Source organism: Crocodylus siamensis, chromosome 2 (assembly GCF_052110815.1).
Source record: "Crocodylus siamensis isolate JL-2025a chromosome 2, ASM5211081v1, whole genome shotgun sequence".
NCBI classification, from domain to species: Eukaryota; Metazoa; Chordata; order Crocodylia; family Crocodylidae; genus Crocodylus; species Crocodylus siamensis.
In genome coordinates, this window is record NC_143396.1 from 58,163,727 (window position 1) to 58,178,797 (window position 15,071).

General features: G+C 45.3%; 1 protein-coding gene across 4 annotated transcripts in view; it reads left to right on the forward strand.

Annotated features, from left to right (window-relative positions):
- The window catches only part of CRACD (capping protein inhibiting regulator of actin dynamics), a 223,293-nt gene that overhangs the window by 167,450 nt on the left and 40,772 nt on the right, over window positions 1–15,071 (forward strand). For all 4 annotated transcript variants that reach the window (XM_090035961.1, XM_090035959.1, XM_090035962.1 and 1 more), the window contains one exon: window positions 2,516–2,651. In XM_090035961.1, coding sequence (XP_089892087.1) covers window positions 2,516–2,651 — 136 coding nt within the window. The remainder of the gene's footprint in view (window positions 1–2,515; window positions 2,652–15,071) is intronic.

A 15,071-nucleotide genomic window follows, 5' to 3' on the forward strand; every position in this document is an offset into this window, starting at 1 on the left:
TCAAATAGAGGCCCACTTTGCACATCCCTACAAAATAGTATGGAATTATGTAGAAAATGCTGCATACCAGCACTGGTGCTTGGTGAGTTAGCTGTTTGCTGAGTTTTTGTCATCACAGTTACACGTGGGTGGTGATTTAAGAATACCGTGTGGAATGACAGCATGATGAGTAAGAGGCTTCTGGCTATTTAGACAATGGACTGTAGCAATGCAGTTCTGAAGTATACACCTAAGGTGCACTGATGTCCTCTTTCTGTCTGAATGTGAGACTCATCCTTTCCCATTGTACATAATTCAAACTGCTGTCTGAATCCAAAATTTTAAATTTACCTTTGGGTATATCATAGCTACAGAACAATCAGCAGGAAATAAGGGATTCACATAATGTTTTTAGTCACAGTTCACATGTGTTATCATCATTTACCATGTATGCTAAGTAGCGTTCATATTCTAACATTATTTCTGAAGTTTTCTATGAAAAAAGAATTATGCCCAGTTTACAGATGGGAGAAAATGAGGTAAAGAGATGCAGTGATTTTATTTTCCAAGACTACAAGCAAATCAGAGTTATAATTAAGGACCTTTGGATTCCTTGTCCCCTGATGAAATCATCAGACTATAATTGCATGTAACAATCCACCTCATACTTGCCTTCCCTGATATGACAGAAATTAGGATTTCAGTGGGCGCAGCTACATGTCACCCTCTGTCACCATAGCAACATGTTACATTGCTGTGCGATGCACTACAGCGATCTAGTGATCATGTGAATCTACACGTGACTGGCAGCTACTTCACCTTAGTGGTACACTAGCAGTGGTGCGATCTCCTGTTTTAGTGCACCACTCCAGTGAAATAGCGACCTAAGCTAACTGCGCCGTGCTTCAGAAATCCAAAAGGAAGTAGTAAAGCACATCACAGTGTTGCTCCCCAATTGGGTTGCAGAGGGGTGCACGCTCATCAGGTATCTGGACTAACAAAGGCAGGCAGGGAACTCACTCGTATGGTTTCAAACAAGTTTATTTTCATTTACACTCTGCGTCGGAGGTGCAGGCTGCAGACTTCTTACAAAGATTTTGCTTCGTTTTCCGTTCACTAGTTACCGAGAAGCAGAACTGCTCGTAGGATCCGATACGCTAACTGGGGAAGGGGTATGCCGGGAGTTTTTCATGGCGGAAGGCACGGAGGTGGCCGGTCCCCGTGGTGTGTGGAAGTTGCACACTTGGTGGATTTCACTAAGTCCTCCCCAAGCGGTGTTAACCACCACTTTTTATACCCGTCGCAACCCTGAGGTGCGCTTTCACCCAATCAGCTTCAGGCATTCTATTCATGGCCTGATTTGAAAAGTGCGGCAGTTAAAAAGTGCGGGACTTACTGGCGCGCTCAATGTGTGATGATTCCACGCTGGCTGCACGTGCCCGTTGGCCAGTAGGGCTGTAGGCAGCGATATGCCAACACATAAGGTACTACATATGGGGCAGTGTGCAGGCGCGGCGGCACAACAATGGACTGGTTTCTTACACACAGTAACAACATTGCCATAGGGGAACATATAGATGCGCTCCCTGATTATTATTTTATAACTGACCAATGAAAATAATGATTCTGCCTAGTGGTTTTTTATGAATGTCAGTTTTGGTTTTACTCTGGGAATTTTCACCGTTAACTTTGCTTCAACTTTCTGATTCAAGCAAATCAAACCTAGAAGTTATTTGAAACCATCCTGGTTTGTCTGGTTTTGCATTTACCTGAAATTATAAATTAAAACTGTGCTTAGGCTTTCTTGAGAGGCCTGAGAACTTTCTGATGGCTACAGACCATGTGTACAGTGTATAATAAAACCAGAGATCAGGTGAGTTCCATTGCATTTGAGTTTTCTCTGTTGGCATGTGGCATGTCTCCAATTCTACTAAGTCTCTTTGGAAACAGGAGATACTTTTCCCCTAAACTAACTTGTGGACTATCTTATTTCAAAATAGGGAAGGAAGAATTTGATTGTTCTGTTTTGAAAAGTTTTTTCTTCAATTAAAGGACATTTTTGCTTTTTTACAAAATATTATTGATCACTTCTGAGATAAATAGTTCCTTTTAATGTCAGTGAACCCTGCCTGGTTATATCTCTGGGCTTGATCAAATTATTTGTGAGACAGTGGTTCAATAAACAAACATTAAGGAGCATTTCATATATAAAATAGGGAGAATGTATATAGTTAAAAAATATACTGCCAGATCACTGTGCTTCTGACACCATTCTCCCCTCTCCCAGAAAGAGAGAGTGTGAATGAATCACTTGTGACAGATGTTAGCCATGCCGCTGAGGTGAGTTACTGGAACTATTGGAACTACCTAAACCCAGTTATAAGACTGTTACAAATGCCTATGTAGACCAGAATAGGGATCCATAGGGGACCCCTATAGGGAATCATAGATGGAAGGGGAATTACTGTAATAACGAATTATAGGAATCATTTGAGCAGCCTTATAAATTAAATACTGTTTCTGAATTTTATTGCAGGTCCTCCAACTATACTATGGGTACTCGAGCTTTTTCCCATGAGAGTATTTTCATACCTGATGGGCGAGCAGAGAGTGAGCAGGCAATCCAAGCTATGTCACAGGACAACATCTTGGGCAAAGTCAAAACCCTTCAGGTAAGATCCCAGAAGCGTGTAACTATACAGGTGTAAATGTTCAACAGTGTTGTTTTTATGGATAAGGCCTGTTAAAGTCAGTCATTTTCCAAAAGAACTTAAAGATAGATTCTAGTTGAGGATTTAAACTTGTAGTCTGTGGCTCCAGTTCTGGGGGCAAATTCATGCAGGGAGATCCCTCCAACCATGTGGACAGCCGCTGACATAACTGGTCTTCGTGGAGAACATGCATTGGCATTACAGTGTTGGAGCCTAAACAGACAACATAGACCAAAAGAAGGGAAAGAATGGGACACAGCATGAGATTTGTTTTTATTTTGATGTAATTATTTTAGTTCGTTTTTTTATTGGCCCTTGTTCTTGGTAGAGTTTGATTGCTCTTGTACCACAGTGTTCCAGGAAATGTACAAGAGGCAAGGGTTTATTTGTGACATCTTTTATTAGGCCAACTGTATAACTATATAGTTGGGAGAGAGATTGGACAAGCTTCAGGTTTGCAAAAGAAGCCTATACAGTTGGCCCAATAAATTATATCATAAAAAAACACTGCCTCTTGCTTTTAGTCCTATAACTTGTGAACTTTGCTTCTTAGTTTGTTTATATACTTCTCCCCTTTTTAAAATAAAATGCATTAGACCTTCTACAGAAGGTAGAAATATTGAATCTCTTCAAGCCCTGATGTCTATGAAATCTATGAAATAAACAAGTCATCATACAAAGTTGTGCATGTATTATAAAATCAAATGGAGTACTGCAAGACTCCATTGGAGCAGCCCTCAAAACAGAAAACTAATCAATAAAAAAGAAAAGAATTTTCTAAGGGAAAAAAGCATTTGAATTCTGAGAACACAACAGACTGTGCAACGGCTAAAAAGATTATTGCATTATGAAAATAAAGCCTTGTCAGTGTCATTTTAAAGTTGTACCTCACAATGCAAAAGGAACATAAGAGTAAGAAGACTTCTGCATAGAGACCCCTGAACCGGTTGAGTGGGGGCCAGATTACTACTAGTGATTTAGAGGTGAAACCCCCTATGTTCTGTTACTGATCAATATCCCTCTCCCTCCACCTTCCTTTTCCCATGACCATGCATTTCTGATTAAATAATGAAAGAATCAATAATTATTTGTCTACCAGAGGAAATTTACCACTACAATTATTTACTACAGCAGCAGAACTCCCTGTGTGGACAATTATTCTGGAATCTAGGGACAAATTAAAATGAAAAAAGGCACCTAAGAAGTTACATTGGTATAACATGGATTATAATGGATAACAAACTGCATATACACAGCTGTTATAGATGGTCTAGATCAGGGATTGTCACCCAGGGGTACGCATACCCCTGGGGGTACTTGGACTGGTCCTAAGGGGTACATGTGGACAGACAGGGATGGAGCACCACCGCTGCCCTCACCCCACCCTGGCCCTGCTCCTGGGAGGCGGCAGTGCTCCATCCCTGCCTGCCTGCACGCTGTCCCTGTCTTCCCACTCGGCATCCTGCCGTGCATTCCCCCCACCTCCTCACAGATTTCATAGACACTAGGGCTGGAAGGGACCTCGGAAGATCAAGTCCAGCCCCCTGCCACAGGGGCAGGAAGTCAGCTGGGGTCAAAGGATTCCAGCAAGATAAACATCCAAATGTCTCTTGAAGGAGTCCAGAGTAGGTGCTTGCACCACCTCTATCGGCAGTCTGTTCCAAGCCTTGGGGGCTCAGGCGGTAAAGAAGTTCTTCCTTATGTCCAGCCTGAAATGGTCTTAGAGAAGTTTATGACTGCTTGACCTCATCATCCCTTGGGGGGCTCTGGTGAACAAATGTTCCCCCAGATTCTGGTGAGTACCCCTGATAATCTTATAGGTGGCCACCAGACCACCCCTGAGCCGACGCTTTTCCAGGGTGTAGAGACTCATGGCTCTCAGCCTCTTGTCATAAGGTCTGTTTTCCTGACCTTTGATCATGCGTGTGGCTCTCCTCTGGACTCTCTCAAGCTTCTCCACATCCTTTTTAAATTGTGGAGCCCAGAATTGGATGCAGTACTCCAGCTGCGGCTTCACCAAGGCCAAGTACAGCAGGAGGATGACATCCTGGGATTTGCTAGAGAAGCATCTATGGATAAAAGCCAGAGTTTTGCTCTCTTTACCAGCTGCAACATCACATTGGTGGCTCATATTCATCTTGTGGTCAATCATGACCCCAAATTGCATAAGTAATTAAATGAGCATTGCAAACAAATGTAAGAAAATAAATATTTGGATTGACGGAAAAACATCACTAGGCAGTTCTCGTGAGACTTTCCGTCAAGTGAATAGTTTTTAGCTGAACGCTGCTACAGACTCTGCTATCTCCACCCATTTTTTAAATGACTTCTGTCACTTTTTGGATCCAACTCAGACTCTGAGCCATAGGGATAGTAGTGTTTTTGTAGGGATATTGATACATGGTATGTGCCTAGAATGGGAGCAAAGTTTTGGGTGGAAGAAAGCTGGGGTCCACTCTGGGCCCACCTCTAGTTAAACTGGAAACTTTTCAGTGGCATTTCCTATGCAAACATGAAGAGGGCTTTGAAAAAAGCTGTTGTAATATACCTCAAGTGCAAGCTAACATGCAGAAATCTGATTTTATTTTTATTACTGCAATGATAATTTTATTACCACAACTATGAAACACTATAAATAACAATCTGGTGTAAAAATTTCAGTCACATAACCTCATAGGGTGCATCCAGATGAGTGCAAACATACCTCCTGCAGCATCTCAGACTCTTTTCAGACGCTGCAAGATGCATGCTGGGACCAAAAAAACATCTGTGCTGCAAATCTGCAGTGCAAGCTCAAAATTTCATACTTAGAGATCCAGGTAACAAAATACACCCTGGGGGAGAAAAAGAAGGGCAGGGCATGGTCCTGGACTGTGCCCTGAGGCAACCAGAGGCTCAGTCCTCCAGGGATGTTCTGGTAGCCAGCCAGAGCTTCTCTGTGGCTGGCCCTTGCCCCAGTACTGCAGCATGCTTCCTGCCTGTGTGGGGCAAGCAGCGATGCAGGCTGCAGGGACCTGGACCCAGGCTTTGTGCCAAATAAGTAGGGGGTGGGGAGGGCTGGGGGAGGGAGAAGGGACCATGGGTGGGGCTCCAGCCAGCCCCAGCCCCCTACTCGCTTCTCCAGGCCCCCCATTGCTCCCCCAGCTTCCCCCTCTCTCTCCCAGCTCCCCAATCTCTCCCCAGCATCTCCTTCCTTCTCCCAGCTCCTCAATCGCTTCCCCAGCTTTCCCCTCCTTCCCCCAGCTCCCCAATCACTTCCCCAGCTCTCCAATTGCTTCCCCAGCTTTTCCCTCCTTTCCCCAGCTCCCCCATCCTCAGGGCCTCATGGCACAGCCCACCCCCCCCATGTGGCATGGGGCAGCAGGGATCAGCATCGGCTGCCTGGCACCCCATCCCAGCATCCCTGCATTCACCGGTTGTAGCAGGGCTCATGCACACCAAAGCGCATGGCTGGGTATGTGCGCTGAGGCAAAAAGCCCTGGCTCACATTTGTGCCGGTTATATTTGAGCTGCTGCAAGCGCATGTGCCTGCATGTGTGGATGCACCCATATTGTACTGAACTGGCTTGGATCAAACAAGAGCAGATCTGTGTCACTGCCTAGTGATTAAACTGGACTTCTTGGCTAGGTACAGACAGTCTGAAAGCCTAAGGCTGAATCAATTCAGTCATAGTTTCATAGTTGTTAGGTTCGGAAGGGACCTCAATAGATCATTGAGTCTGAACCCCTGCCCTGGGCAAGAAAGAGTGCTGGGGTCGGATGACCCCAGCCAGGTGCTTGTCCAGTCTCCTCTTAAAGACCCCCAAAGTAGGGGACAGCACCCCCACCCTTGGAAGTCCATTTCAGATTCTGGTATCCCTTACCATAAAAAAGTTCTTTCTGCTGTCCAACCTAAATCTGCTGTCTGTCAGTTTGTGCCCATTGTTCCTGGTTATTCCAAGGGGTGCCCTGGTAAACAAAGCATCTCCAATTTCTTGCTGCTCCTCCCCACCTCCCCAATGAATTTGTAAACAGCCACAAGATCCCCTCTCAGCCTTCTCTTGTGAAGGCTGAAGAGATCTAGGTCCCTCAAGCTCTCCTTATAGGGTCTTACCTGTAGGCCTCTAACCATAAGAATGGCCCTCCTCTGGACCCTCTTAAGGTTATCTACATCCCTCTTGAAGTGCGACGCCCAGAACTGGATGCAGTACTGTGACCTGACTAATGCTGCACAGGCAGAAAGTTCACCGCCCTGGACCTGTTCATGATCCACCTGCTAATGCATGATAGAGTGTGGTTAGCTTTACTGATTACTTTATCACATTGACAGCTCATATTCATCTCGGAGTCAACTATGACTCCAAGATCCCTTTCTGCCACTGTGCTGCTGAGAAGGTCTTCCCCTCGCGTATAGGTGTGTTGGTGATTCCTTCTCCAATAGATACAGCACTTTGCACTTGTATTTGTTGAACTGCATCTTGTTCTTTTCTGCCCACTTTTCCAACCTGTCCAGGTCCACCTGGATTCGCTCCCTTCGTACTAGTGTTTTTACTTTACTCCATAATTTCATGTCATCTGCAAATTTGGACAGGGCACTCTCCACACCCTCATCCAAATCACTGATGAAGACATTGAATAGCACAGGCCCAAGGACTGAGCCTCAGGGGACCCCACTGCCCACATCTTTCCAGGTCGATACCAATCCATCCATCACCACTCTCTGAGTATGACTCTTAAGCTAATTTGCCACTCACCTGACCATGTAATCATCTAGGTCACAGCCACTCAGTTTGTTTATGGGAATAGGATGAGGCACTGTATCAAAGGCCTTCTTAAAATTCAAGTAGGTGACATCTACTTCGCCTCCTGCATTTAAGCATTTTGTGACCTGGTTATAAAAATAAACAAGGTAAGTCAGGCAGGACTACCTGCTATGAACTCATGCTGGTTGCCCTTCAGCATTATTTTTCTGGCTGGGCTCCCACAAATGTGATCCTTGATAATTTTTTCAAAGGTTTTCCCAAGGATAGAGGTAAGACTAACAGGCCTATAATTACCCAGATCCTTCTGCCTCCCCTTCTTGAAAATAGGGACCACTCTGGCCCTTTTGCAGTCCTCTGGGACCTGACCTGAGCACCATGAGTGCTCAAACTGTCATAGCAGAGCCACTGGCATGGCTGTCTTTGCATGTTAATCTAAACTGTACAGATTAAATTGAAATAGAACTGAAGTGACATTTACCTTTTGATTTAGGAAATGCAGCCACATGCTTGCAGTGGCTCAGGCCAGAAGCTGGGAGGCAGTAGAGCACGGCTCCCTGGCTATGTGTTCATTTCCTTTTCCTACTGCCCCTGAGGTCTCTGGGATTTACAGTCCAGAATTACAGCAGCAGGACTCTGCAGAGTTGCTCATCACTTCTTCTTCCTACTTCCAGGTGCCTCTGGGATTTGTAGTCCGCAGTTGCAGCCAGTAGTAAGTTTAAGTGGGGGAAGGGGTGTTTAACCCCCCTCCCTGGCCCCAGACCCCAGCCGGGGTTTGCTGGGGGGGGAGGGGGCAGTTCCCCCCACCCCGGCAGACTGGGCTGCATCCCCAGTTGGGCTTGCCCCCTACCAGGCCTTTGTCAGCCAGCCCTCACTGCTCCAGCTAGGGAGCAGATGGGCAGGGCCTAGCCCAGGGTTGTAAAGCATGTTGGGATGCTGGGGGACTGTGATTTAACTCAAACCAGGACTGAGTCTAGGACAGAAGTTTCATAAACTGGTTTGACCCAAATCAATTAAGTCTGATACTGCATTCAACTAGCTTTGGCTTAAGCCAGTTTCAGACATTTTGAAACTGGTTTATGTGCACTGAGGTTCTGTTCTGTTCCAAGTTTAAACCAGTTTCTGATCATTTAAACTGGTTTATGTGTAATCTCTGTCCCTATCCCTTGAGGTTCAAAAAAGTACTAACAGCTTCCCTTTCCACCACCATTACCAAACTTGTAACTGTTGTTTGATGTGCCATTTCCATGTTTCAAAAAGAAGTTTCCTAAGTGGCACAAACAGCTGCCTCTTGTGAGATATCAGCATGGCAGAGTTGGATAAGCAGAAGCATTTAAGCTTGTTGGTGCTTAAGTCAATTGGAGGCCCAAGCCTTTTAGTTATTGCTTGGCATTTTTCCAGTGTATTAGTTTAATTTTATTTGGCTAATTAATATATGTTATTTACAGCTAGCAGCATGGAAGCACTTAAGTAAAACAACATGACCATGAAACAAGGCCATATTTCTGATAAAGGGTGTACTGTGCACTGACATCTCTTAGGTGGACTCTAGCATAAATAAGCTTTAAACAGATACAGAAGTCAGCTACTGGTATAATTCTAGTAAGAGTCAAAGAGTTTGGTATTTGGCTTCCTGACAAGAGAAGTGACTAACCCAAAATTTGCACAGCTGGGTGGAAAAGTGAGCAGGACAAAGTATGCACAGCATGGTGGGGAGAGGAGTGAGTAATGCACAACTCAAAGATAGCCAAGCAACAAGATTAACCTGCAACCCTGAAGGATTAGGCTGTGTCCTAGTACTACTGAAATGCATGGTTCTATCTGTTCAATGAACCTTTCTATCTTTACACCGCTCCTTCCCCCACACCAAAACAACACAGGATCGTAGTTCCTATGCTGTTTCCTACTCCAGTTTCCTGTGAAGCCAGCTTACCCCAAAGGCCATGGCCCTGACTTCCCAGTACACTGGCCAGTAGAGCTAGTTGGATGAAAGAAGATAGAAGGAGGCAGACATTACTGGCCTTAGGGGCAGTATTGCACGCTTGTTTGTCAATAGGTCAGTGGTTCCTCACTGACATCCTTGCATCCATGTGTACCTTTTATAATTTGACACAGAAAGCAAAGGCAAAACACAGCCACATATGGAATTCTTCATATTGCCAGTCTCATGAAGCATATGTGTTGCCACCAAGAATCAGGTTTTGGGATGGCAATCTCATAATGTCCATAGTGTCACAGCTGGCCTAATGACTGCAATAGCAGCATTACTTTGCTGTTGCATCTGCAAAACATGGTTTCTAAGTTCTGTAAAAATATCCATTATAATTCATTGGCTTCACTCTCAGGCCCTGTAAAACCTTAGGAATTGGCATCTCGTCTTAATAGAAACTGCAGTTAAGAATGTTCATTTCTTTCTTACTGAATCCAGTTGACAATGGGATTTTGAAACAGAACATTGATTCCTGGTTAGTAAGCCTATTGGCCCACCAATAAAACCAGAGGAGAGCACTTGATTGTAACTGCGATCAGTTTGGCAAGGGACAGACATTCAAAAAGCCAGAGCCTAAATTGATTCAATCTTTGCAGGTTATTCTAACCTGCCTAGGCTGAACTGATTTACAACTGTAAAGACATTCCCTCTAGACTGAGAAAATGCAGGCACATGCCTGCATCAGGCCAGGAGCTGGGGGGTCCTAAAGCTGCCTTTGGATACAGGGAAGCTGTGCTGGGGGGCTGGGTGGCCAGCCTGGGCAGTATCCTGGGCTGAACTGGAGGGAGAGGGGTTTAATTCCCCCCTCCTTGTCCCACTGGCAGGGACCTGAGCTGGGTCTGCTGGGAGCTCCCCCCTTGCTGCTGCAGTGGTGGGACTGGGCGCAGCCAAATGCCAGCCGGAATGGCCCCTGAGGCAGAGGGGACAAAGAGGGGGGGGTTATTCCACCCCCTCTGTCCCCAAGGGATTGCAGCTGGGATCCACTCACACTGGCTGCTGCTGGCGCACTGCTTGCTGACTGCTTGGGGCAAGCAGCAGAATAAGCCCCCTCCACTGGAAGCCGGTAGGAGGAAAGAATAACTCCCTTCCCTGCCCCCCTGCCTAAGGGGCCCTGCCAGCTGGTGTCTGACTGCACCCCCTCCCAGTTGCTGGAGCAGCGAGGGGGCAGGGTTCTTGATGGGGGCAGCAACCCCTGTTATGGTGTTGGGGAATGTGAGCACCTCCCCAGCAGGGGGGGCTGCACTGCAGGGCAGGCAGAGCTACGACAGACTGCATTGGGGGTGGGGGATGGGGGTGGGCCTTGGAGGGCTCTGGCCCCCTCTGAGCCCCGGTGCTGGCATGTGTAGTTTGCTGCAGCCAGCATGGAGGAGTGCAGGTCCGTGCCTGTGGAATAGGGGTGGAGGGGGGAAATAAACTTTTTCCTTGCTCCCCTCTGAAGCCAGCATCTGGCCAGACCCCCATCCCTGCCTGTCTCTGCTCTGGTTGGGGAGCAGAGGGGTGGGGCTAGCTTGGCTGGAGCAGAGAGCCCAGCCCAGAGAGTATTCCAGGATGCTGGAGGAGTCTGATTTAATTTAAACCAGCAAGGGGTCTACGACAGATGTTGCATAAACTGGTTTGAGTGCAATCAGTTGTCTGATATGACATTCAACTAGATTTATCTCAAACTGGTTTTAGCCATTTTGAAATGGGTTTATGTGCATTGAACTTCTGTTTTGTTACAGATTTAAATCAGTTTCTGATCACTTAAACCAGTTTGTGTGTAACGTCTGTTCCTAGCCTTTAAGGCTACTGGAATTTCTAGGAGGTTGTTGTTAAACCTTTCCTTAATGTGTGGGACTGTGCAATAATAATGCAGTCAGATCCGTTTGCTACCCTCAAATAAATGGTACTGTAAGTAATCACATTCTTCTTGAAATTAGTTGTGTTGGTAGCAATCAGCTCTTCATGTTAGTGAAGGGAATGCTTGACTAGTGTACAGAAAGACTGGTTCAAATGGAAGCTGTGCCATGATCTTGAGGTAATTAGGTGAAATTCAGAGGTGTAACAGCCAAGGTCTGTCCCACAGCAATGGTAGCAGGGGCTGAGCTGGCTGCAACAGTGGCAGCTGCCATTCATGCTCCTCTTCTAGGTGGGTGCCCCAGGTTAGTTGCTTGGTTGCCCATTGCTCAGTCATAATGCTAATGATGAAACCTGATGTCTTGTGATAAGAAGGAAGATATCTTAGATGACCTTATGTTCCATTCTGGTCTTAATTTCTATGAAACAATGAGAATATTGCTAATTACAGGGTACTTTTGCCTCTTGAGGTCTTTGGACCTTGCTTGTATGTGTCTGCCTGCTCCAGCATTTTGTATTGCTTCCCATCACCACAGTACTCTGAGCACCTTTCCTGTGAAATCAATAGCAAAATCCCTAGTGGATTTTACAGTCTCTGGCAATTCTTCCTTTGTGGGGTGGTTTGTTTTGCTTAGGTTTTGCTGTTGATGATCACTTGCCTGCCTTATTTGTTACAGGGCCACAGGTAGAAGTGTTTTGAGTGACAAGTATTTTTGTTGGAAGAGCCTTTCCACAAAGGGAGGTTTCACCCTGTTTCCAGTAAGATTCTGGATTCTCTTCTCCATAGCCCTGAGCAAGAACATTTAGCCTCTAACTCTCATGCATCATCTTGTAGTTTGAGACCTGCATTGTCCCAGAGGAACCAGCTGTTATAATAGTTTGTAGATCAAAATTCAGTCTGTATGGTAGCTGAAATTTGGTCTGTTAATTGCCTAGATGGTCTATTAATTACTTTGAAGATTAGGAGCAAAGCCTTAAGCTGACACGTGGAACTAAATGCTAGTAGAAGCATAGCCGAGGAATGTGTTACCCTGGATGATGGAGGAGGAGGGCAACTACATTTTATACCAACTGAACTTAAGGCCACGTGGAGATGAAATGATGGGCGTGTGTGCATGACATTTTAAAGAGGGCTAAATGCTGTTGCACCGTTTTAATGGTATCGGTGTTTACATGCCTCGGCAGTGTATTGTACATTAATTCCAGCCACAGTAGGAGATTCGGCAGTATAATGCGCCTTAAATGACTTGGGGTGCAGCAAACTAAAACTGCTCCTCCAAGTTTTAGTTTGCTTCCCCTACAGCTGCGGAGCGAAGCACCGGGCTCTGTGCAGCTCTGTGGTTCTGCAGGAAGTCCTGCAGACAGGCTGGTAGCAGCCCAGGAGGGCAGGCTCCACACAAGAAAAGCAGTGAGCCTGATTCCCCCTGCCCCACGAGCCTGCCTGCCTGACTTGCAGAGGGGCTGGTGCTTCTCTCCATGGCTGTGGTGCCCCCCAGAACCACCCGAGCCAGGTGCCTGTGAGTGGGTGCCATCTGGGAGGGCCTGCCGCTGCCGCGGAGGAAAGCCAGCCCCCCCTGCAGTCCAAAGACTACTCCGTCCACTGGTAGTTGCCCTCCACTCTCTGCCACCGGAGAGGCAGGTAAATCAGCAGGTTGTGTGCATGACATGGATGTTTAATTGGCCCTAAATTGAAGTGGTGTTTTTAAAAACCCACTGCTTCAATTTAGGGCCCCTATTTCATCTACACACATCCTATGGTTCTAGAGCCAGAAGTTGGCTTGAGCCAGCTACTTTTCATTCAAGAGCTGATTTTTGCAAGCATTTTGTTATCTTAGCAGTAGCAGTGATTACATCAGGTGAAAGCAAGAGTGTCACTAGCAAACTTCTAGCAGCTAAACCCATGACATCTCATTTTACCAGTGATCTCATGTAGGGAAGAGGGAACAGGATGGATTCCTGTGGGACTCCGCATGTACAGGCTGTCAGAGAGTAGGGCATCCCATCACCTCTTCAGGTTCTGGTAGAGAGGAAATATTGGCGCTACTGAAGTAACGAGCCATGTACTCTTTTTATTTGGTGTATTTAGGTAGGTTAGCAGTGGTCAATAGCTGCAGAGAAGTCCAGCAATACAAACATAGAGATTTCATCTATGTCCATGGCCAGGAAGTCATTTAATGCCATCCTTTCAGCATGGATCTCTTGATGTTAATTGAAAATATCCTGCTATAGTGTGATAAGAACAGACCTCAGAAATCATAATTATGATATCTGTAAATGGCAGGTAATTAAAAGAACCTTTATTTATGTAGAATTTCAGACTACCCTTAGTGCAATAGAGAAAAGTGCCTTGAATTTGAAAGCTTGTCTAATACTATCCAAACTATATAGCTTGTGCAATAAAATATATCACCCTAAGAAAGTCTTGCCTCTTGCATAATTTCTGGACCATTACAGCTACATCACACTTACACTGTTATCAGAAACTACTCTAGGGTACATCTTCGCCTGCATCTCACTGTTAGATGGTAAAGTAATAATGAGCTGTTGGGATTTTGTCATGTAGTTCAGTCTCAGCTTCTTGAGATTAAAACACATTGAAATAAAATTTGGCAATGGAAAGCTATTAATAGAATTTATTTAATTAAATTGGCATGTTTAAAACTGGGAGGTATAAGTGCAGGAAAGTGCATCCCATACTCCAAGGAGGCCAGTTCCATGCAGAAATGTGAGCACTTGCAGACTTTTTTATCCGTCAGATTAATTGATGTTTGTCTGAATCAACAAATCCTTAATACTTGGGGGTAATTTTGAAAGCTGTATATGGGCCACAAAGTAGAAATACTCTACCTCCTGGGAATCTCAGTGAAATAAAATAAAAAGCTCATATGTCTGAATCTGCATTTTTACAGCACAGTTCTCAGACATTCCAGATTACAATAAAATTCTTTAAAGCAATGAAAAATAGCTTCTCTTTTATTGCACATACCATTCTGTACAATAGTTCCATTCACATGCATCCTCCAACATGGATGGCACAGCTTCTACGTGTGAAATGCCATAATATATACGGAACAAGGCTCCTCATCCCCTCCTCCACAATTCTAATTTGTCTATATGAAGCAGTTCATGAAGCGGGAAGTTTTTTATAAACAATATTTGAGCAAAAAGATATCAGGCACATTTTCTCATTAAAGGGAAGTTTCTGAATTTCTTTTTCACTCTGAATGGTACCTAGCCTCTGAAAGGAAGCCCCTGTTACTTCCTGGGCTCAGGAGTCCCTTAAAGGACTAAACTGTACCTTTGTTCTAAGTGTAAGACTCCTTTTTATTTCAATGAGAATTTTCCAAACTCTACATAGTATGAAGGCCTAGAGAAAATAAGCCTGGAAAGCCTGGTGGTGAAATCCTGGTCTGTTGAAGACAATGGGTAGGGATGTTCATGATGAAAGTGGGCTGCACAGTGGCTCCTTTAATCTTGCAGGTTCCCCTGTACGCCCCACTGCTGTTCACTCCTGATTGGCAGGGAGATGAAAACTGGTTTTAAATATGAAGCCGTTTTTGCTTCTCAGTGGGTCAGCAACAAGCAGCAGAGCAACGGGGTCCCTCAGCCAATCAGCAGTTAGGAGGGGGAGTGTGCGGGGGACCTGCAAAATTAAAGGAACTGCCATGCAACCCACTTCTGCCGTGAATTCAGAAGGTCCCTAGCAATGGGAGTCAGAGGGGGTAGGAGCCAGATTATGTGAGCAGGAGTGATTTTCTGCTCTCCTTAACTTCATCCATTATGCCCATCTGATCACGAGTTATACCTCCCATTATC